General features: G+C 44.6%; 1 protein-coding gene across 4 annotated transcripts in view; it reads right to left on the reverse strand.

Moving 5' to 3' along the window:
- Positions 1 to 23646, reverse strand: part of FLOT1 (flotillin 1) — a 46203-nt gene extending 22557 nt beyond the window's left edge. For 3 of the 4 annotated variants that reach the window (XR_009761594.1, XR_009761593.1, XM_061619246.1), the window contains exons 1-4: positions 23531 to 23646; positions 21031 to 21090; positions 16956 to 17031; positions 11664 to 11754 (exon numbers count right to left, since the gene is read on the reverse strand). Coding sequence is in view for 2 of the 4 variants with exons in the window: in XM_061619246.1 (XP_061475230.1) it covers positions 11664 to 11754; positions 16956 to 17031; positions 21031 to 21073 (210 nt within the window). In the remaining 2 variants the exon portion in view is untranslated. The remainder of the gene's footprint in view (positions 1 to 11663; positions 11755 to 16955; positions 17032 to 21030; positions 21091 to 23530) is intronic. The other variant, XM_061619245.1, reaches the window with a different exon arrangement.
- Positions 23647 to 24263: the final 617 nt, after the last annotated feature.

Here is a 24263-nt window from a genome sequence, read left to right on the forward strand (position 1 = left end):
GATATGGTAGCACTCTTCAAATACTTGAAAGGTTGTCATACAGAGGACAACCAGGAGGAGGGCCAGGAACTCTTCTTGACCATCCCACAGTGCAGGACATGGAATAATGGGCTCACATTTACAGGAAGACAAATTTCACCTGAACATCAGGAAAAAGATCCTAACTGTTAGAGTGGTACGACAATGGAACCAATTACCTCAAGAGGTGATGGGCTCTCCAACACTGGAGGCATTCAAGAAGCAGCTGGACAGCCACCTGTTGGGTATGCTTTTATTTGGATTCCTTCATTGAGCAGGGGGTTGGACTTGATGGCCTTATAAGCCCGTTCCAACTCTACTATTTTATGATTCTATGATAATGCAGTCAAAATTCACTAATAGGCAAAAAACCTTGCGGTTTAAGAACATACCTATAGCCAATAGATATTTCTATCAAACTTTAAAAAGCAGGGAAATTTGGGCAGCTATAGTGAATGCACCAGGGAAGCAAGAGACCTGACCTCCTCTCTGATATTGGACTGCCCTACAAATCTGTCAAAATGCAAACACAATTTGGGTTGGTCTTTCACAGTCCAATCCACTTTCTGTGTAGCTTGGAAGAATTTGGTAACATGTGCCTCTGAGCATATGGGGAGTGGTGGCAACACCTGCCATCTCCAAAGATGGAGAATTACGTTTTTGTATGTTTGTTCTTCTTACTTTGCTTCTTTTCTGTGTTACTACTGTTTCTACACAAAATCTAACCTAGAAAATTATATTTCTCTCATTATTCATCCTAGAAATCTGTGTCAAATTTATTTTTATTAATTTCAAAGCCTTTTTATGGTCAATGTCATATGATGGTGAAGACAGCCTTTTGTGTTTCAAACTGGAGGTTATGCTCTATTTCTATTTTGGGCGCATTAACAGTTGAATCTGATACTGCAGTTTGATGTAAAATCAGATTGATTACAATATGTTGCTACTTAAGCAATGACTCTAGCTGTTGGAAAAAACAAACTTGGCCTGCCCAAGATGCATGTTTTCAGCCTGCTATGCTTAAACTACTCCACTTAAGGAAAGGTGGGCATGGTCAATTAAAAACATAGAGCACACCTAGAATTTTGCTAGAATATATTTCACCTCCCACTGTTTTATCTTCTGCAAACGGAGACTCTCCTCATGCCCATTGGAATCTATTCTGCAGAACAGTCAGTGGCATTATTCCACAATTGTTTTTGGAGTATTTTTTAGTGTTGCAAAGTATTGCTGTATTTCACATATTCACAGAAACAGAAGCAAAAGAGATTTACTATAGGAAGCTTCACTAAAATTCAAAAGTAAATCAAACATATTTAAAGTGACTATTTGAACTATATCATTTTAATATTGTTGCTTCCTCCCTGTTAAAACAAGATCAGCATAGCACATGCCTTGTTTCTGTTCTTTGGGCTGATTACAGGTGTTGCCACCATTCACCATATGCTCATAGGCACATGTTACCAAATTCTTCCAAGCTACACAGGAAGTGGATTGGACTGTGAAAGACCAACCCAAATTGTGTTTGCATTTTGACAAATTTGTAGGGCAGTATAATATCTCAGAGAGGAGGTCAGGTCTCCTGCTCCCCTGGTGCATTCACTATAGCTGCCCAAATTTCCCTGCTTTTTAAAGTTTGATAGAAATATCTGTTGGCTATAGGTATGTTCTTAAACCGCAAGGTTTTTTGTCTATTAGTGAATTTCTCTGCTTTTTAATCCGGGAGATAAGAAATGGGATCCTGCGCAAGTTTGCTGAGAATGGATTGATCATCTGCATGCTTATTGAGTTCAGTGGGATTTACACCCCTACAATCATGCTTAGGATATGTGAAACTGACCACAGGGGATGGGGAGGAGAGGAGGGGGAGGGAAAGGAGGGGACTGGAAGGGGAGGGGCAAACAAAGGGGGAGGGAAGAGGCAAAAGGGAGGTGATGGAAGGAAGGAGGAGGGGAGGGCAGGTTTGATCATTTGCATGCTTATTGAGTTCAATGGGATTTACTCCTGTGGAATCATGCTTGAAAATGAAATGGACTGCCTTCAAGTCGATCCCAACTTATGGTGACCTTATGAATAGGGTTTTCATGGTAAGTGGTATTCAGAGGGGGTTTACCATTGCCCTCCTCTGAGGCGGAGAGGCAGTGACTGGCCCAAGGTCACCCAGTCAGCTTCATGGCTGTGTGGGGATTTGAACCCTCGTCTCCCAGGTCGTAGTCCTAGGATACGTAAAACTGACCATGGGGGAGGAGGAAGGGGAAGAGGAGGGGAGGAGAAGGGAGGGGTGAAGGAAGGGGGAGGGAAGGTGCAAGAGGGAGGGGACAGGAGGGCAGGTTTGATCATTTGCATGCTTTTTGACTTCAGTGGAAATTACTTCTGTACAATCATGCTTAGTATAGGTGAAACTGACCTGGGGGGGGGGAGGGCAGGAAGGGGAAGGAGGAAGGAGGAGGAAGGGGGAGGGAGGGAGGAAGGGAGGGGAGGAGATTGGGTGTGTGAGCACTGGGCAGAGGGGAAGCCCCTTTCCTTTCCAAAAAGAAAACATTGTGTTCAGGGTTTTCCCAACCTTTTTATTCTACAGCAGGCACATGTAGCCTCCCACTCAAATTTAAACCAAAGCTGTCCCTCGCCACATCCACACCAGATCTTTATTTCACTTTAGACAGTCATGGCTTCTCTCAAAGAATCCTAGGAGGTGTAGTTAGTGAAGGGTGCTGAGAGCTGCTAGGAGATGCCCTGTTCCACTCACAGAGCTTCAGTCAGAGCAGCTGACTGTTAAACCACTCTGGCCACTGGAGCTCTGTCAAAGGAACAGGAGTCTCCTCTCAACACCCTTCACAAACTACATTTCCCAGGATTCTTTGGGGAAGCCATGACTGTCTCAAGTGAAATCAAAGTCTGGTGTGGCCCCCTGATTAGGCAAGCCAAGCAGCTGTGAAACTGGCTTTTAGAACACTGATAGTTGGTTCCTACTGAGTATGCCTGACATTATCATTCAGTTCAAGCCAAATTTTCTTAAATTAATTAAAAATCAGCCAGGCATTTTTTTAACTTTTAAACTGCAGAAGATGAAGGTCAGAGTATGGGGGCAAGGTCAGTAACAGGATTACAGGTACTCTGTGAACATGGCTGATTTTTAATGAATTTCAACAGATTATGAGAACTCTGACAGAAAAGAGTCCAAAATGGGGCTGGATTTTTTTCTCTCTTTTTAGACTTTGAACTCTCTATTCTCTCTGACTGTTTTGTGTATCACCATGGAAATTTAGAGGGTTGTTAAGCAAGCATTTCTGAGTTCAGGACTATAAGTTTTGAATGAATGAATGAATATCTTTATTGCTCATGGCCATCGGCCGCCACAATATAGTACAAAATACAAGATACAAGATAAGAGGTACAATAACAGCTACAGCCTCTATAAGTACAAATATTTAGGAGTAGCAGGTATCCTTAAAATTATTAAAACCTTCATGAGATGCCAACTTGGCACCAGCGTTACATTTAAAATATCCAATCAGGTATCGATTTAAACTAAAATTCATTCATAACACTCCTAACTTTACATTTAAAATATCCGGTCCGGTATTGATTTAAAATAGAATTCTTTCATAACACTCCTAAACTAAAATTTGCTTTAGGTATTTAGACCTAATTTTGCCCGCAGCCAGGGCAAAATTTGCCACTTGACAGGTTAAAAACACATCTCCACCTGCTAACAGAACACTAATTTGTTCTAGCAGAGGCCTGTTCGCCAGGGAGCGGATAATGGAGGAAATAAATTTAGACCTCTACTCTTTATACAGAGGGCAACTCATAAGGTAATGTATGATGTCCTCGACCTCACCAGACTTGCAAATACACAGGCGCAGATGAATTGGGGTTTTGGCATATCTCCCCACTAGCACAGCTGTGGGCATTGATTGGAAACGAAGAGCCATGAAGGCTCTTCGCAGCAGTACGTTTAGATAGGAGAAATATTTCTCCATGGCGAAAGTGGTTTTGAAGATGGGATACCAAAGGGAGAAAGAGGACTGAGTAGAAGCATAAAGATCCCATCTCTTAGCATATAAGAAAATTCTGTCCTTTAGGATCTGCTTCGCCTATCTCGAAAAGTGGGAGGGAGGAGATTCTATGCTTATCCCATATACCGACAATAGGGATTTAGTTTGAGTCAGCCAGCTGTTATGTGGGGGGTTTTGGGATTGTTCCAGCAGACATTTTTTTGGCAAACGCAAGTCCGCCATACAAGCCAATTTTAGCCAGTAGCCTGCCAAGGCCACATGGGCCGTGGCTTCTAGTGAGAAAATACCTGTCTCTACCCTCAAAAAGGCTGTGGGGGTACCTCTTGGCAGTGCCAACACAGATCAAAGGAATGAATTTTGTACCTTCTCTAGGGTGGAAGAATTGACATGGCCCCAGATCTCAGACCCATCAACTCAAAATGTGGTTTCCAAGTGGACTTGTTGTTAAAAGAGAGACCCAGGCATCTGTAGCTATGGCATTGCTTGATGGGCTTATCCTTTATTTTCCAATTATGGGTTCTGTTTTTCCCCCCAAATACTACTACATTCGTTTTGGAGTAGTTGATTAACATATGTTCCCTGTCACAAAACGTTCCCAGTTGTCTTAACATTCTCCTCATGCAAATTTGGGTGATGGACAGAAGGGCTAGATCGTCGGCATACAATAGCACCGAAAGCTTGTCATTTAAAATTGAAGGGAGAAAGTACTCTAGCCCGGACAGTTCCATGACAATACTGTTAATATAGAAATTAAAGAGGAACGGGGCCAAAAGGCAGCCCTGGTGTACCCCTCTACTAGTTTGAACAAAATCAGAGAGAAGACCATTGGTACCCAGCCTGACCCTAAGTGTGGTATCTGTGTGAAGCATCCGAATCAGCCAAAGCAGACGCCTATCAATATTGGTGGAGGATAGTTTTTGCCAAAGGTGATTGTGACGCCCTTCCCTGGCTCTCCCTGTCAGGTTCCTACCTGCTCGTGGTTACTGCCTGTCACTAGGCACCACCAGGGACTCCACCAGTCCGGACAGTCCTTTTTTATGGTTTCTCTCCCCGCTCTAGCACAGATCTCAACAGATCCCCCTGCTAGGCAACACCACCAGTCACGTCCTATAACCAGTAGTCCCAGAGACTCTGCCTGAGTCTCTCTATCAGGTTACCTCTGTGACTGAGTGCTTAAGCTGTCCCCAATCCCTTTGTATCAATGCAGATAATTCTGGTTTGCTCTGAATACTTGTGGTGTTATATTCTCCCCTTCACCGCTGCCACCATTTGTTTCCCTTCAGCCTTGGTATTTACCTTACCCTCCCTTCTGGTCTGTGCAACCCCAGCCAAGGATCAGGCCTTTGGTAAACCAAATATATTTATTAAATAACAGAGATAACAAGATTTCTTTATAAAGGCACTTAAGCATATGGTTTCATCTATTCCTGAGGTACTGGTCTTAGTATTAATCCGAACTCCACACTCTCCTCACATCCACCAACTCTCCACACAATCTCCTCTCACAAACCCACCAAAGCAACCCACTCACATTCACCGTCCACACAGATTTAACTGTCATCCTTCCATTTATACTCTCCAGCCATCCAAACACTCAGCCAATCATCCAGCATTCTACTGCCCCCTCCTCTTTCACTCCACTTACCATGTATCTTCTATTCAAACAGCACTTACCATATATACAATAATACATGAACATCACAGCGATCCCTGTCAATGAGGTCGAAGGCAGATGAAAAGTCCACAAACGTGACAAATAACTCCTTTCTGGCAATCAACGAGTACTTCATGATTAAGAGGGAGAATATAAAACATTGATCCATGGTGGACTTTCCCTTGGCAAAGCCCGCCTGTTCTTCTGCAATAATCGAGTTCTTGTCGGCCCACAGCTCCAATTTAGCCAATAAAAATTTAGCATAGTTTTTAGCAGTCACGTCAAGGAGGCTGACTGGCCTGAAATTGGCCGGGTCAGCTTTCGAGCCCCTTTTGTGAAGTGGTATCACTATACTATCACCCCAGCCCTTAGGTATTGTACCATAGTGGTTAATAAAAGTGAACAACTTAGCAAGAACGGGGGCCCACCAATCAGGGTCAGCTTTAAGTAGTTCAGCTGGGAGCATGTCCTCACCCGGCGCCTTCTTTCTGGGCAGGGAATTAACCACAGTAGATATTTCAGAGGCCGTGACAGGTTCCCATTCCGGGCATTCTCTGCATACAGGAATCTGTATGCAGAATCTTTTATGTTCAATTTTGAAATGAACATCTGTGGGAGGGGTAACCTTTATAGATGGCAGAAAAATAGGAGCACCATTGGGATGACGTTATTTGATTATGCAAGCTGTTGTATTCCCCTTTTAAACCTTTAGAGATTAGCTTCCAGAACTTGGCCGTGTTACATTCCAAAGCGGCAGACCCTAGTTCCAGCCATTGTTGTCAAATATAGTTTGCTCTTTTGGAGCATACTAGATTTTTATATGCTCTGTATAGCTGTTTATAGGTGTCGTAATTTTCCGGCGTGTCTATCCACCTTAAGTTCCTAATGGCACAAGCAAGATTATTTTTGGATTTAGCACATTGATTGTCAAACCAACCTCGATTCCTCAAGGGAGTCGGGGTGGAGTAGGTCAACAATGGCCTTAGGGCCATAATTATGGAATTATAGCATTCAATAGGATCTGCTGCATCAAGAAGCTGCTCTCGCAAGTTGAATAGCGTTGATGTATTTAGGCGGCGAATTAGCTCATCCTTAATCTTTCCATTCCAGCGGATTCTCTGGGAACCCTGCTTAATGATGCTATCAACAGGAATGGAAGCACTAGGTGGAATGGGCATAGGTGCTGTCAAGAGAGAGCTAACAGGCATGTGATCACTCTCCGATCTAATCGAAACAGTGAAGGACTCAAGGTAAGGAATAAGGGGAGGAGACAGAATCATCAGATCGATGGCACTCTTCCCTCTTGGTCCATAGTACGTATACATGCCCGCCGTCGGATATCCAGGGGAGCCGTTACAAATAAAAAGCTGGTATTTAAAGATGAGAGCAAATAACGAGTGTCCTGCAGAGTTGATGGTTAGATCCCTGGATTCCCTTAAGGGGAAGCCAGCTAAATCCTCTGCTGCCAAGCCCAATTTACTTCCTATTTCAGTATTGTTCGAGCCCAGTCCCCCATCAATCCCCCATCAATACAACTGAAGGGTCAGGAAACTCCTGAAATAAATGATTCAAAACCTGGTCTAGTTCTATCCAAATATGTTTACCCGCCTGCCTAGGGTTCCTGGGGGGAGCATAGATGTTAATCAAAAACCATTTCATATCGGGTATCCAAGTAATTTGCGTAATTAAGATGTTGTTAGTGGGCATCACCTCTATCTGAGTAGCAATCACAATCAAATCAGCCGAAATCAGTGTGGCCAGTCCACCCCATGGTCTGCCCCTTTTGAAGATTTAGAGGCAGGGAGAGAAAAGGCAACAAAACCTGGGAGTGAGGGAAAAGATGATAAAGTAACTCAGGATTCCTGTATGCAGAGAATTTGAGATTGATTGCAAAATTCTTTGAACGAACTGTCCACGAGTTTAGTGGAGCAGCCAGCAACATTCCAGGACACCACTCTGATGGCAGACTATTTCTTAATAGCTAATAGTGGAAGTGGTCAAGCAGAGAGCGGCATGTCTGACAGGTTGTCCAATGAAGTCAGGTTATGTTGGTCCGTGGTATGAACTATAACCTCACAGGTGTGCGACGGACGGCAGATGTTAGATATAGGGTGCTTCTGCACTGGGATCGAGGGCAGTGGAGTACATTTAGGTGGCGATCCCATCTCGGTGTCCTCTAAAAATCTTACATCGGTCCAGGACGGTGTAGAATGGGTATTCAAATATACTCTTCCGCTCGGCAGAGGAACGTGTTGGAGATAAATTTGATCCTTCTCCCTCTGGGCTTCAGGCCGAGAGGGTCTTGGGGCCTCTGCAGTAATTTGGGTCTCTGGTCATACTTGTACTGAGGAATCAGATTGGGACATCCTGGCCTGTAGTCGGATAATAAGATTATGTAGTCTAGAGATAATGTCTTGTTGTGCATAGTTCGGCAGAGTAATAAAGTTTGTAAAAAGCTCCTCCTCTTCGTCAATGAAGAAGCTAAAAGCTTCTTCCCTGTTGTCTACATTGGCGTTGTTGCTGCAGTCCTGGTGGGAATGGAGTGACGAATTTGCGCCTGGACTAAGTCTGCCATTACCCGCTGGATGATGAGGTGTAGTAGTCCTGTTGAATGAGGTCGCCTTTGTTAGTAAAACACCATCGACGTCCAGTGATCTCTTGGGCGAGGTTTTCAATCCATAGTCAGCAATTTTATCAACACGAGAAGACTGAGTTAACTTCAGTTCAGGTAGGAGAGAGTGGGGGCCATTTAACCAATTTACACCAGAGCGGGGTCCGCCATTACCCACTGGATGATGAAGTGTGGCAGTCCTGTCAAGTGAGGTCACCTTTGTTGGTGATGCACCATTGACATCCAGTGATCTCTTGGCCGAGGTTTTCATTCCGTGGGCAGCATTTTTATCAACTCGAAGAGGCTGAGTCACCTTCAGTTCTGATAGCAGAGGGTAGGGGCCATTTATGTTCTGAAAATGCCATTGAATAATTATCCCATGTGACAACAGTGTTTGTTAGCTTGTAGAGAGCTTACGGCTTCCAAGCCTCTAAAAGTGAGTAGGACCATGTTGTTCATATTGGCATCTTGAGGAGGTTCCACACTGTAAATATCTGATGCCTTTATCCGGGTCAAGGTTATTGATTGAAGCAAATTGGCAATGTGTAATTTCTGCCTGTAAGGAGAGTCGTGTGGATTAATCCTTGGACAGTTAAATAAGGCTATTCTGTTTTGGCTAAGTCTTAAATTCCAGCGTTTCTCTTTATTCGATGCGCAGGCAGGATTGGAGTCTATCCGCATTTCTTTCTCGCATGGTTGCTCCCGCACTGGAGGCCGCATGGCTAAAAGAGATGTATCGGTATACTGATCCGGTGGCAGACAACATTGGTCTGGAATGGGTTTTAAGACGCTGTGCGGACACTGGGGTTTTGATTGGGCATCCAGCAATTTGAATAGTTTGTTAAAGTTCATTTTCTTAGCCCTCAGAATCCTATAGTTCTTAATATTTTTTTATTTTTTTCCAATTATAGTCCTTTTCAATTTAGCGCGACGTTTGCGCGTCCCCGACATCTTATAGTTGCCTGACATGGCTTCACAGTGCTGTGTCTATACCATGTTGGAATTATTTAAAGTAGTGACAGACTTGTGCCGGTCAATCATCTTTTTGAATTCCTCAGTGAGGGTGGTTAATAGGGAATTGGTCTCCATAATAAAGATTTTGGTACAGCAAATCTCCCTCGAGATTATATCAAACTGGGATTCCATCCAGTGGAGATCACCTGCGCTGGGGATACACTGTTTACCTATTAACACGTTCTGGCCTGGGGAGTTCTGGGGCGTAAGGCAAGTTGGCGTACATAAAAAGTCCACGCCCTCCTGGGCACCTCCATTATGAGCCCCATTTTGTACTGAGTTTTCTGGATCGCTAGAATGCTCTGGGTGTGATAGATGTTCAGCCAGTTCTAACTCAGCCTGTTCTAATTCCAGTGCCAGATTACGTGGGGAAGGAGAAGGAGACAGGGTGCCAGGTGAAAAGATGCCTTTCAAATCTATAGACCAGTCCAAATTCCTGTTCATACAAATATTGGGATCGCTGTTAAAGCACTGGTTATTTAAGGAGCCCTTGTCCTCATTCTTTGGGCTATCTACCACTGTAGGCAGTGTTTCGAGTTTCCTCTTATCCGAGTTTGAAACAAGATAGAGAGTAATTTTTAACTGCTTAGATGGCACACTTGTATCCTCAGCAAAGATAATGCCAAGATCTTTGTACATTTTCCTTGTGTGGACCATTATGTGTGAGCAATGGCTTTAAGAGGAAAATAGTTGAGGAGCACATCTGTTAAAGATAAAGTAGCCAGAGAGTCCACAGCATTAAAAGCTATTATCAGTTTAAACGTCAGCGTGTATACAGGTCATTATAGTTAAATTCCTATGCACCATACTTGGGTAGATTTATGTTGCTCAGTGATTATATCCAAGGCGTGGGGGGGAGGCAACCCTCCTCACAGGCTGACGCGGCTGATAAAAAGCTGTTAGATAGTAGGAGAATAGGAAGCAATTTCCGTCTTGCTGTATTTGCTTAGACTCCTTCAGGAACAGATTAGAGAAGTCAATGTTAAACTAAATAGTCCAATACCTTTGAAGGGGAAAATTAGGACAACCGGAGAAATTAAAATAATACGCTCCTAACTGTGTCGGCCATTTTCTCCCTCCCTCTATAAGTTTTGTAAGGTTTTGTTTTGAAATGAGCTTATAGGAAGCATCAGAATGGCATGGGTGGTATTTTCAATTTAACATAGTGCAATGCGAAAAATCGATGCTGATTATAGTATACAGCCACTCTCATGGCTGTATAATACACAAGATACAAAAAAGACACAATACACAAGACAGCAACTCAAAAGAACTATTTACTAAGAATTAGTAAATAGCAATTTACTAACTGCAGCTGCAGCAGGAGGAACTAATCCATTTATCTCATCAGGTCTTGCCTCCTCTGAAAGCCCACCAAAAATGGTGCATCTCAACCAGCCATCCAAAACTGAGGTAAGATGCACCTCAGTAGGGAGTGAGTTCTATGTGTGAGAAGCCACCACTGAAAAGCCCCCCCCCAAATCCTTCCTCCTGTGTACAGACCACCAAGAAAGTCTCATCTGTTGATCTTAAAGCAGAGGCAGGTTGATATTGGAAGAAGGCATTCTTGAGAGGATTTTGGTCTTAGGCTGTTTAGGGCTTTAAATGTCAAAATAAGCACCTTGAATTGGATAAACACACACCACACAAAGACACTGCAGTTAGGGAGGGAGGGAGGGAGGGAGGGTGGGTGGGTGGGTGGGTGGGTGGGGAGACAGAGCTGAGACAAATGCTATTTTATAAGTAAGAGAAGGAAGAAGAAAATGAAACTAAGGTGTGGCTGATACCATTCAGGGGGCAGGATGGAGAGCTCTGGCTGGTATCACCCAGGGGAGGAGGAACTTAAAATGGGTTATATCCAAAGCTAGTCCCACTCATAGTAGATCCACTGAAGTTAATAGACATGATTAACTTTGGTGCATTCATTTCAATAGGTCTACTCTGAGTAGAACACAGTTGGATACAATCCAATGGCTCCAACTGGGAAATGAACAAAAAAGCCTGTTTCTATAGCACAGGGCTGGGCAGCCCTAGGGTCATATGTGACCCTCGGTGCAATTCCATGTGGCCCTTGGTCAGATTGCATGCAGGAAAAAAAGAGGGGAGGGGACAGAGAGAGACAGAAGGGAGTGGCACACAGGATGACAGAAAAGGTGCCCCACCCATGTCTGGCTCCAGCCCCGCCCAGTGCCAGCATATGCCCCTCCCAAAGAGATTACCCCCTCAAGGGAATGCAGCCCTCCAATTAAAAAAAAAAAGATTCCCCACCCCTGCTGTAAATCTCCCCCAATCTCAGGCTGCTCCCCACTGACAATCCTCAGTGTGTTGCTGGGAAACTGTTACCAACCTGGGCGATGCCGGTGACTGAGATGGGGACTCCATGCCGAGTATAAACTTTTTCGCTTTTCACATTCAGGGTCAGAGTATTCAGTGAGATCCTGAAGGGAGACGGAAGGAAATGGTTAATGAAAGAAAGACACACACACACACCCCTCTCAGCCCAATATGGAATTCTCAACTGCCCCCAACTTCAGCTGCTTTTTTAAAAAAATCCTGTTTGTCCTCCAAGAAGCTCAGCACAGCATATATGGCGTCTCTCCTGCTTTTTATCCTCACAACCAGAGAGAGAGAGAGAGAGAGAGAGAAAGAGAGAGAGAGGTTGTCACAATTGACCTTCATGGCCAACTGGGGATTTCAACGCAACACTCTAACACAGCCTTCCCCAACCTGGTATCCTCCAGATATTTTTTTGGACTACATCAGCCTCAGCCAGCATGGCCAATAGCCAAGGCTGATGGGAGTTTTAGTCCAAAACCCTTTGGTGCAGGGACCTGTCTTCTGTTATGTTGCCCCGGGCAGCCCAAGTCAACGCCATCCAGGCAGGGCTGCATTATGACTTTTGTGGGCCCTAGGCACTTTTGCCTTCGTAGGCCCCTCCCACCATAATAATATCAATACTAAAAATTATTTTTGATATAACTTTAAACACTTCAACAATTTATTTTTTTCTGCTTTAGGCAAAATTTAATAGATTTTTGTGGACCCTAAAAGTTTCATTTTTATCTGATGTAAGAAAAAAAAAAACGTTTTCTTCGACCCTAAAAGTTCTTTTTTTCCCTTCTGATTTTAAAAGAAATTAAAACATTTTCGTGGGCCCCTAAAAGTACCATGTGGCAGAGCTTGGAAAAGTTACTTTTTTGAACTACATCTCCCATCAGCCCCAGCTAGCACCATGCTAGCTGGGGCTGATGGGAGTTGTAGTTCAAAAAAGTAACTTTTCCAAGCTCTGCGTGGGCCCTAGGCACTGTGCCTACTGTGCCTAATGGGTAAATCGGCCCTGCATCCAGGTGTTGCTGGACTACAACTTCCATAGCTCCTGTCCACTGGCAATGTTGGCTGGGGCCGATGGGAGTTGTAGTTCAAGAACAGCTGGAGGGAGCCATGTTGGCTTCCCCTTGTTGGCAGTCATAAAGTATATATCATTGGCATCGTAATCAACGTGGCCCAAAAAGCAACTTCTATTCCTAGCTTAGTTCAAAGATTTCTTTTACTGAATGTCCTTCCCTTTGACCATTTTTGTTCCTGATTGTACAGACCAGGGCTTGAGAGCAAGGCCACTCCAGATCACACTCAGAGATTTACTTGGACTATTAGAATTCTCTCCTGCCATTTCCTTTATATAAACGGCATCCTTCCCAGAAGCACTTGGCAGGAGGCCCAGTCTTGGCTTAGACCTAAGTCCTCGCTTAGAATTAAAAGGACAATAAATCTCTTTACAAGCAGGAGCGTTCATTTTCCTGATGCTGTTAAGTACAAGAATTCTGTGCACAGTCTAACAATGATTTTGTGTCTGTGTGTGTGGCCTGTTTCTAGCCCTCAGTATTAAGTTTGAAGACACAGTTTCTGTGTACATATTTCTAGTAAAAAGACTACAGAGTGCAGGAGTGGAGCAAATAAAAGTGAGTGTGCTGAAATGTTTAAACTGAGCATCAAATCCTCACTCAGCTACGAAACTCACTGGGTGACTTACGGCCAGTAACTGTCCCTCAATCTAACCTACCTCACAGGGTTATTGTGAGGATAAAACAGGGAGCACCCAGTTCTTCTTGGAGGAATGATGGGATATAAAATGTACTTGGTGATAATAGGGACTGTTTTGCCCCACTAACCCTCCATGTGCGGCACAGATAAATTCTGAAATTCACTACCATGAGGGGGAAGAAATGACCAACCGGCTTAACTGTATGACTAGCAAATAATAAGCTAAAATATCCCACATCTTCCTGCTAGATCTCTCTTATATAGATATTGAATATTCTTGGTAATTCTTCTTTGGGAACCTTCCCCCAACCCTCAGAGCATCTGCAGCCCCCACTTATGCCAGAGGACAGGGCCTGGAACCACTCTTGTAACTATAGCTTGTTAAGGGTCCTGGGAATTGCAGCTCTGCGAGGGGCAAACTACAGTTCCTATGATTCTTTAGGGGAAGCCATGTGCTTTAAATGCATGGTGTGTACACAGCTTGGTCTCAGCTCTGAGACACCCAAGCTCATCATAGGGTACGATAAAGGACGTCTCCCTTCCCACTCCCTCCTATAAACCATTAACCATACTCCAAACCTTAGGAACATCGGAAGCTGCTTTATACAGGCATACCCCGCTTTAACGTTCGCAATGGGACCAGAGAGTGTACTTTAAGCGAAAATAAACTTTAAGTGAAGCATTGTCTTCGCTTGTACTGCACGCAATCACCACTAGATGGCAGCGCCATCATGCCAATAAAGTGTACGTTATTGCGAAGCGCGCAAACGTTAAGCGGGGTATGTGGACGTATGGAGCATGTACGTTATAGCGAATTCCTGTCCACAGCACAAGTTTCAAGGGTCACTCTTCTAATGCTGTGTAGGTTTTAGACTGACTCTCCAATATTTCCCACAATGTCAAGCTGCTAGTCCCCGACATGCAACACTTTTGAATAAAGTGTTTGTTCTTTTGTATAAAGAATTCTATACTCCCACACCCACCCCACTCTTGCTCAGGCTTGCAATTTGCTCCTTGCCTGCTTGTCTGGGGCCATCAAGTGAACATCCGAGTGACAAACTACCCCTGTGCTCTCTCTCTTCCTTCCGCTAGAAGAGAAGCCGAGCTGCGACGGTGCTAATTTCCATTCCGTCCAACAGGTGGCAGGGCTGAGACGAGTGGTGACAGAGGTCCATGCACTGGTAGCCTCTAGTCTAGACTTATTTACTGTAATGCACTTTACGTGGAGCTGCCCTTGAATTTGGTCCTGAAACTACAGCTAGCGCAAAACAGAGCTGCGCAGATGCTTTTTGGGACAGTCTATCAACAACATGCAACAGCCATCTCTGTTGAAAGCCTTGTACTGGCTGCCAAATGCTAACGAGCTAGATTCCAGATAAAGCTGCTGTCGTATAAAGCCCTCTATCACCCTGGACCCGGGTATCTGAGAAGCCACTTCTGCCTTTACATTAAAACCCCCGTCACTCGGATATGTAGACAAAGATGGTGCCAATATGCCCCTGTGGTAAAGCATGCTGGGACTTGAACATGTGCTTCCAGCACTCTTATAACACTCCCTCATAGCACCAGAACTCAGGCACGTCCAATGAAGCTGAACGTTGGAAGATTCAGGGCAGATGAAAGAAAGTGCTTTTAAATGCAGGACACATTTAAACGATGGAATTCGCTCCCACAGGAGACAGCGATGGCCACCAACCTGGGTAGCTTTAAAAGAGGATTAGACAAAGACACGGAGGATAAGGCTATCAATGACTACTAGCCATGATGGCTATGCTCTGACTCTGCGTTCAGAGGCACCGTGCTTCTGAATACCAGTTGCTGGAAGCTGCAGAAAGGGAGAGTGTTCTTGCACTCAGGTCCTGCTTCAGGGCTTCCCATGGGCATCAGGTTGGCCACTGTGAGAATAGAATGCTGGACTAGATGGGCCATCTTATGGCGGGCAAGCAGGAAGACCTAAATGTAGGAGACCATCCTCTAAAACAGATGTGGCCCTCCAGATGTTGCTGAATTAGAACTCTCATGAGCCCCAGCAAGCATGCCCAATGGCCAGGGATGATGGGAACTGTAGTTCAGCAATATCTGGAGGACCAAAGGTGTAAGAAACTTAAAGTGAAAGAACTGTTTTTGTCACTGTGGGCCTCAGCTGGGAGCCATCCCATCTACCTGGGTGACAGGATGGATGAGCAATGAGTCATCTCAGTCCTGCCCAGCACCTTTGCACACTGTTGATGCCACATCACATCATATATGCCACATCACAGGAGCAGCAGCAGCAGGCAGACAGGCTGCAGTCAGAAATCAAAGGGTACATTAGTCTACATTGGGGTCGCCAAGGTGACACCCATGGAAGTTCTCAGGAAATATCCTCTCATAAACCCACAATGCATAAGAGACTGTTTGCTCAGTTCCGGTCTGCATAGGCTCACTCACTGAATAAGCCCCCTTAAACATGTCTACTTTTCATTGGATGCCAGGACTGGACATCAACCCTCTTTTCTGTTCTAAACAGGGGAGAGGTGCAGAGCATTTCTGTCTGCAAGTGCGATGGTGGCTGACATAAGTGCCCTTTTCCCCTTTGATGGGCTTGTGTGTGCAATGAGGGGGGCATGCCTGCACCATTTTGTGATCTTTTTTTCTGATCTGATAGTTCCACTGCACAAAGAGAAATCTTTGCACTGCCAGAATCTTATGTTGAATGCATGAACCCCATGTCTGTTCATTACTGAAAATATTTATTTTTGAAAATATTTTTATTTTTGTACATTTTAATGACAACAGTAAAAAAAACTACAACATAGATACGATGTTGTAGTATAGACACATTTGCTAAACAAATTTTTAGATTGTAAGCCTGCAGACAGGGACAGTCTTGTTTTAACAGATTGTATGGAAGCCACTCAGGGAGTCTTTTTTGCTCTAGAGTGAGATAGAAGTAAATAGAAACAGTCACCGAGAGACAAGTTGGCAGAGGGTTGCCTAAGCTCAAGATTTTTGGTGTAGCCATAATTCGTCCCGGAATGACCTTTGCCAAAGTACAGTATGAAAGGCAACCACATGTCTACAAATTAGGCTTTGGTACCAGCCCTTTCCTTAATTTACAATGCTGGAGATTTACTATGCCACCCTGTAACCAAAGTTATCTGGATGGCATACATAAAAAGGGCTAAAATGCAATATGAACAATGAAAGACAAACAAACAATTAAGCAGGCTGCAGCAGAAATGAAGCAAATGTGTACACGCAAACACACGCACGCACACACACACCCTAAACAGGCCTTAAAACTTGAAAAAGCCAAAACCTCTAAAATCCATTACAATTTTTGCCTGGTACCAAAAAGAATACAAAGTTGGCAGCTTGAAAACCTCTCTCTTTTTTTGGTGGTGGTAGGAAGGGAATTCCACAACTGGGGTGCTGTCACACAGAAGGCTCTGTCTCTTGTTGCCACCTGCCAGATCTCACTTAGTGATGTGACACTCTGAGAAGGGCTTCCGATGCTGACCTCAAGGATTGGATAGGAACATGTTCCTGTTAACTAGCAGCTGCCTTTGCAAAGTCTCCCTGTCACTTCAAACGGGGAAGCTCCCAAAGGACTCACCTCTGGATCTGCTGGATGCACGGCATCACGAACACCCGGCCTCCGGCTATCATGACAGGGGGGCTACGGCAAAAACCTGGGAGAAAGGATTGAATGAATGCAGCTAGCTGAAACCTCTGAAGTGAAGGGACCCCTTCCCAAAGGCTTCCTCATGACTGGGAGGAGAGAGAGGCACATGAGATTAATCAGGGATGCACAATATTATTTTCAAATAGGGGCTCCTTCTGGGCAGAAGTGTGGGATGTAAATGTAATAAATAAATAAATAAATAAATAAAATGGAGCATGGAAGGAAATAAATACGGCTCTGGAATGATAATGTGATGATTCGAAGGCTGAGCAGAACTACAACCTGTTTTGAAATACGGTGCCTATCTTTAAGACAAGCTGACAAAATTGCAAGCCTTTCCCCCCACAATTGTGATGAAATGCACAGAAGGAAGAGGGGTTTTTGGGGTGGGGGAAAGACAAGGGAACAATATTTATTTATTTAAAATATTTATATACTGCCCTTCATTAAAAATGGCCACAGGGTGGTTTTACAATAATAAGGTAATATAAAAACATAATAAACAGATAATTATCATAAGTTAAATGTCTTTTGTAATCCACTTAGAGGGTTTCTACAATCAAGTGGTATATAAATTTTGCTAAGTAATAAATAAATTAAATAAATAAAAAATCAGCCTCTAAGCTCCCAATGAAAAAGATTCTAACACAGAATCTCAAATAATATATGGTTATATCATTCTTCTAAAAGAAGAATGGGCTCCTACTGAGAGGAAGGCGGGATATAAATTTAATAAACAATAATAAAAAATATATAATTATGGGCCCTCTTCCATCCTTCAAGGAGTACCTTTACCAGTTTGAGATTATAGGTTTCAAAACAGGGGTGGGGAGCCTCAGGCCAATCTTGGCCTGCCAGCGATTTTAATTTGGCCTGCAAGGCCTTTCCCCTGAAAACCACATCCACCTGTCAATCAGATGATGTCACCTCAATGGGTGGGTGACATCAGCTGACAGGCAGGGGGGAGCGCATACCAGCAGAATCAGGATTGAACTACCTGCCCGTCAGCTGGCCGCTGGGCACATGGGAACTGTTGCACAAGGGATTTTCACAAATGGACAGGACATCCTACTTGTCAATCATGACATATTGATGGCATATGATTGACAGGTTGTTGCCCTGCCCACCTGTCAAAGTTGGCTTGCAGATAAGGATCTGCCCGTGAAGTCAAAAAGGTTCCCTAGCCCGTTTTAAAGGAATGGCGAAAGAGATCTAGAGTCACACACACACCCTCTAACCTTCCTCATGCAATATTTTATCTTATTTATTTAATGCTCTGCCCTCAGTGTGACCACCTCAAGGGCAGCTTACAAGGTAAAAGGGGACTAAAAAGAAATTGAAATATAATCAGAGCAGCAAAATAAAATTAAATAGCTCAATTAAAAGGCCTGGATAACGAAAAAAAAGCCTTCACCTGGTACCAGGAAGAGATGAGGTGAACCATCAGGTGAGTGTCCCTAGGAAGAGCATTCCAGATGGGGCACTGTAACTGATTAAGGCTATTCTCCAGTGGCCACACAGAGGACCCGTTTACTCAGCATACATCCTGATGCATTTGCCTGAACCCTAACCCTGCAAAAAGGTTAGAATGTATCTGGTCTTCACTGACCCTTCATTCCTATTTATTTACAGCGAGGCTATAGGACAATAAGCATTCATCCTGATTTGCACGAAAGGTGTTCATATGTCTTCCTGTTAATCATTTGTTCATCCTGCACTTTTCAGTGCCTTTCCCTCTTCACTTTCCAAACCATAAAAAGTCAGCACATAGTCAAACTATGGAATTTGCTCCCACAAGATGCAGTAATGGCCACCAGCTTGGACGGCTTTAAAAGAAGATTAGACAAATTCATGGAGGACAGGGCTATCAATGGCTACTAGCCGTGATGGCTGTGCTCTGCCACCCTAGTCAGAGGCAGCATGCTTCTGAAAACCAGTTGCCGGAAGCCTCAGGAGGGGAGAGTGTTCTTGCACTCGGGTCCTGCTTGCGGGCTTCCCCCAGGCACCTGGTTGGCCACTGTGAGAACAGGATGCTGGACTAGATGGGCCACTGGCCTGATCCAGCAGGCTCTTCTTATGTTTTTATGTTATGTTCTTTTATTATTTTTTTAAGTGGATTTGTTGCACTAGGGTGACAGACCCCTTTAATCCACTTTAACTGTGTCAACCTAACATTTCAGTCAGAGCTTGAACCCTGCAAAATACTGACAGTCTGGAGGCACCCAGGGCTGTGGAGTCGGTATGTCAAACCTTCGACTCCGATTCCTCTATTTTTCTACTGTCCGACTCAGACTCCTTCATAAATGGCAAATGTATATTAATTTTTCTACTGTCTGACTCCGACTCTGACTACTTCATAAATGGCAAATGTATATTAACGTATTAATATTAAAATATTAATTTTATTTTGAAGTCGGAGTCAGTACATTTCTACCGACTCCGACTCCACCCAAAATTGCTTCCGACTCTGACTCCACAACTCCGACTCCACAGCCCTGGAGGCACCCTTAACCTCTGAAGGCAGGGTGCATGGAGAAGGGCCTGAGCAGATGCTATCAGCCTCCAGGCAGGATCCTGTGATGGGGACATACTGCTGGCACATAACTCCAGTGCTTAAAATCTTGCACTGGCTGCCCACATGTTATGGGGCCAGGTTCAGAATTCTTGTATTAATTTACAAGGCCCTTAACAATTTGGGTCCAGGATATCTTAAGGACCACCTGATCCCTTATATCCCAGCTTGATCACTGAGATCTTTGGGGGAGTCTGTTGGTGGTCCCCCATGGTTTAGATGCACAGCTTGTAGCTACTAGAAGCTGTGCTTTCAATGTTGTGGGCCCAAGCCTGTGGAACTCCCTCCCAACTGAGATTAGACAGGCACCTAGGTAGTATTTGGATTTATGATAAATTCTTCTTTGGTTTTAGGTACACTGCTTAGAAAAGTGAAAGATTTATATAAATGTCTTGAATAAATAAAAAGGGTTTAATCTCTTTGCAAAGAGATTCACTCTGAACCATCCCCGCCTTAAGACTCACTTCCAGCAAAGATAAAAGACTCATCCATAATTCTATTTAATCTGTAATGTGTCTTCATTAATTCCCCCCCATCTGTATGACGTTCTCCACCAAGCGCTGCCCTCCCTGATTTTCTCCTAACTAAATCCAGAGTTTCCCTACCCTAGCAACATTCTGAATAGATCTGGGTAGGAGAACTCCAGATTAAGTTAGGAGAAAATTGGGGAAGACAGTGGCTGGTGGTGAATGTCATATGGACAAGGGTGAATTAATGGAGACACAAGGGTGTTGCGTTACAGATTAAACTGAGGTATGGGTGATCTCTAAGAGTAGTTGCAGACGTCCTGTTCCCTTGCATTTCCAAACATCCAACACCTATCTGTTCCCATGTGCAGCTCAGTTCCATTGACCATCATTTAGAAATACTGTGATCTTCTTTTTCGAGCACCGGTTCTTATGTAGCCACCACGCACAGGTAAGGAGTTATCACCAGGCTCAGGGGAATGCCCAGGTTTTCCAAAAATAAAAGAAGAGGAAAAAATCTAAGCAGGGAGGGAATAGAAAAACGAGTAGGGATGGAACAGAGTATTCTGGAAAAGTGCATGATGGGAATCCTGAACAGGAAGCCTCCACACTGCAACATTTTGTTGCAGGTCCCACTTGTAGCGAATTCAGGTCCTGAGCTATGATGGCTACGTAGACAAAATGGGGCTACTGGAAACAAGAGAGAGGGGTCAGCATGCACAGGGGAACCCCACAGTTAGCGGAAGTAGAAAAAATAGGTAGGAAATAAGAAGTCCAAGGAGACAAAAAACAGACCATCCAGACAGCCCAATGAAGACTGGGTGTACTAAGTGGCTATGAAATACTGAGTGCCAGGGAGCAGGAAGCGGATGGAAGGGAATATCATGAAAGAAGCCACATAGCAAGGTTTTACTGCGGGCCCCTGTGCTATTTGGTCAGGGGGATGAAGAGAAAGTGTTGTACTTACCTGAGACAACCATAGCTTCATTGGGGCCACAGGTAAAGAACATCTTGGTGCCTGAAAGGTCTGGAAAGAAACAGGGGGCATGGATGTTAGCATCCTGCCATTTAGCTGCCTCTCAAATGCACTAGTTTACCCACTCAAATGAAAATGGGTTTTCAATCCTGGAAATTAATTGAACTTGAATATAATTTTGTCCTCGTGGGGACTGAATATGCTGTCAATCCTGAAATGAAAGTTGGCTCAACTGTTTACTTTAGATTAAGCCTAGCTTTAAACCCAGCATCACATGTACTGCCTTGCTGGATCAGACCAAAAGTCCATCTCAACCAGTGTTTTTTAAACTGTACTTGTTGAAAGGAGGGCTTAGAGTCACTGAAGATGTATTAAATGCTCCTCAATTCAGTAATGGTTGACAAGTGTCTTTGAGAAAGAGCTTGCCAGCTGCCAGGGATGGGGGCGGAATTCAGGGAATTTGGATTCCGAACCAGACTTGCCCGATTTGATCTGGGCAGATCATGACTCAGATTGGATCATGAATCCATGAGAATGAACAGTCCTGTGGATCCCTTTACAAGATGTCTGAGGGTGCCAGTGCTGTCTTAATGGGATTTGACAACATTCCATGCTCCGAGAGAGAGCTGTTCAGAAAAAACATGGCTCCCCCAATGTAAAAACTGGGGACAGCTATGTAAAAGGCAAAACAACAACCTGTTAAATGGACAGAAGTTGCACTGCAGCCCTTGAACTGCCTTGTCCGTACCTTTATTCTTTGTTTGCATTTTTTTAAACTTTACACTTTGGTGCAGATTTTGAATGGTTTTCTCTTTAAACACCCAAACAGAAATGGGACAAGATGAACATAGTCCCATCTCCATGTAGAACTGGGATGGACCAGACTTTAATGGGTCCAGCCATCCCTGCCCACTGCTACATAGCTTCCCTTGTAATGTGCAGCCACAGAAGTTTACTGGAAGGCTTTGCAGGGTCCTTTATGGATTGCATGGGGTGAAGGCGAAGCCCAGCAGGCCTGTGACCCATACATTCTTGCGAGTTGACTGTGCTCAATAACATCCCCCAGAATCCCCTGCACCTCATGGAGTTGCACAGTGAGACATACAGAGGCTTTCGGTCGGCAGTTGAGTCAAACTGGAAAAGATTTCTTAACTGAAGAAAGCTTGAAAAGGTAACCTTCTACCTGCAGCTGCGGGTGGGCATCTCTTGAGCAACAGGATCAGAGATGGGTGGCGGGGGTGTGCATAAGAATGCTGGAGGCTGGGCTTGCATGCGCACCCTTGCCCTCTCTTTGAACACATGCATGCTCAGGACTGCTTCCACATGCCTTTGGTGGAGGGTCTCTGCATGCACACCATACATTTCAAGCACATGATTTTCCATAAAGAATCCTGAGAACTGCAGTTTACCCCTCACAGAGCTACAGTTCCCAGGAAGTCATGTGCTTTAACTATATACGCAGTCTACAGAGACAGACTACCCTTCAAGTGCACTGGCCACAAGCCATGTAGTAGTTGTGGGGAACCTGTGGTCCTCCCAATGCTGTTGGGTTTCCAACGGCCAGCACAGCCCGAAGATCAGGGATTGTGGGAGTTGTAGTCCAGCAACATCTGGAGGGACTGCAGGTTCCCCACACCTGCCTTAGTATAAGTCTTTGCAAGTAAAGCACCAGCACCTTGATCTGTGCTCAGAAATGGACTGTCAACCACTTACAGATGTTTAAGCACCACAGTCAGTAGTCTAGCAGTGGGCTGCGTACACACACCATACATGTAAAGCGCATCCCTCCCAAGAATCCTGGGACCTGTAGTTTGTGAAGGGTGCTGGACACTACAGTTGGGTAAACTACAGTTCCTAGGATTCCTTGGGGAAGCCACATGCTTTAAATGTATGGTGTGTAGGCAGCCCAGAGAGCCTTCAAAGGCAGCTCCACCTACAATGCATTACAGTAAACAAGGGGAGCCCTGAGCAGCTCGCCTTCATCACCTTCTCAATTTACATGCTCACACCTTCTATATGGTACATGATTACAACCCCCTGCTGACCCCTCAAAAAATGCACTTGCTCCCAAAAGATCGCCGCAAGCTGAGGATTCCTTCCAGGCGTGGACATCTTATTTTGTTCTCAGGTAGATCCCAGCCAAGGATCTGTCGCCATTCCCATGAAAGGGTATAATTATTTGGACAGTTACACTTTACACTGCATATATAGGTGTATGGGGCGTTTACCAAAAGCCAGGATTATAAACTTTTCTAAGAAGGAGTTAATACGAGATGAGCAGAAGGGAGGGAATGAAAAGTCAGGAAACCCGGGGTCTCCAAGAAAAAGCAAAAACAGGGCCAACAGGAGCAGGGCCGTTATTTTATTTTCACGTATGTTTTTAAAACCTTGCAAGGGGTGAATGTAAGATCCTTGTGTTTTTCTCGCCATATCGCACTCCTGGAAACCACGCACCCCTGTGCCCCATTGCAATGCACCCCTCCTCACTCACCCGCTTGGGTGGCCGACGCTCACACGCTGCCGCTGATTTCCCAAGCGCTCCGCTTGTTTCTTCCTGCTCTAAACAGGCACACCCTTCCTGGCTCTCTGACACCACCACTTTCCCATCAGCCCGCAGTAAGGTATTTTCCCCATCCCCACTCCGACGGCAGCCTTGCAAGGGGACAAACATCGAGGATCTGCCGCCACCTGCTGGCTCACATTTGCAATCGCCACAGATGAACAAGACCACAGGGCTGGAAAAGCTTTGTGGTTGGTTTGTTTTTGTTTCGGTTTGATCGAGGTTTGGCCACTTTTTTTTAATGGGTAGAGGCTCCGTGTCTTAAAGGCTGCACGACAGGCAGAAAACCAACAGGTTGTATTAAAAAATAGGTTGGGGGAGGTTGGGCCTGCTTAGGTTTCAAGGTGATTGAGCCCTGTCGTCCCAGCAGCCCACTGTTTACAAATAGAGTTGCTTCTGTTTACCCGACAGTTCCCTATGTAGGATGCTTGACGAGTCCTGCTGGATCAGACCAAAGCCCATCTGGTCTAGCATCCTGTTCCCAAGTAGATGCCTCTGGGAAGCCCACAATCAGGACATTAGAGCAGTATAGCCTTCCCTTGCTGTTGTCCCACATCAACTGGAGTTTCAGAGGTGTGCTGCATCTGATCCAGGATATAATATATACAGCCATCCTGACTGGTAGGTCCAGACTGCCTATTTTCAGTGGGATTCAATCACACAC

This window comes from Rhineura floridana, chromosome 3, assembly GCF_030035675.1.
Source record: "Rhineura floridana isolate rRhiFlo1 chromosome 3, rRhiFlo1.hap2, whole genome shotgun sequence".
Classification (NCBI taxonomy): domain Eukaryota; kingdom Metazoa; phylum Chordata; class Lepidosauria; order Squamata; family Rhineuridae; genus Rhineura; species Rhineura floridana.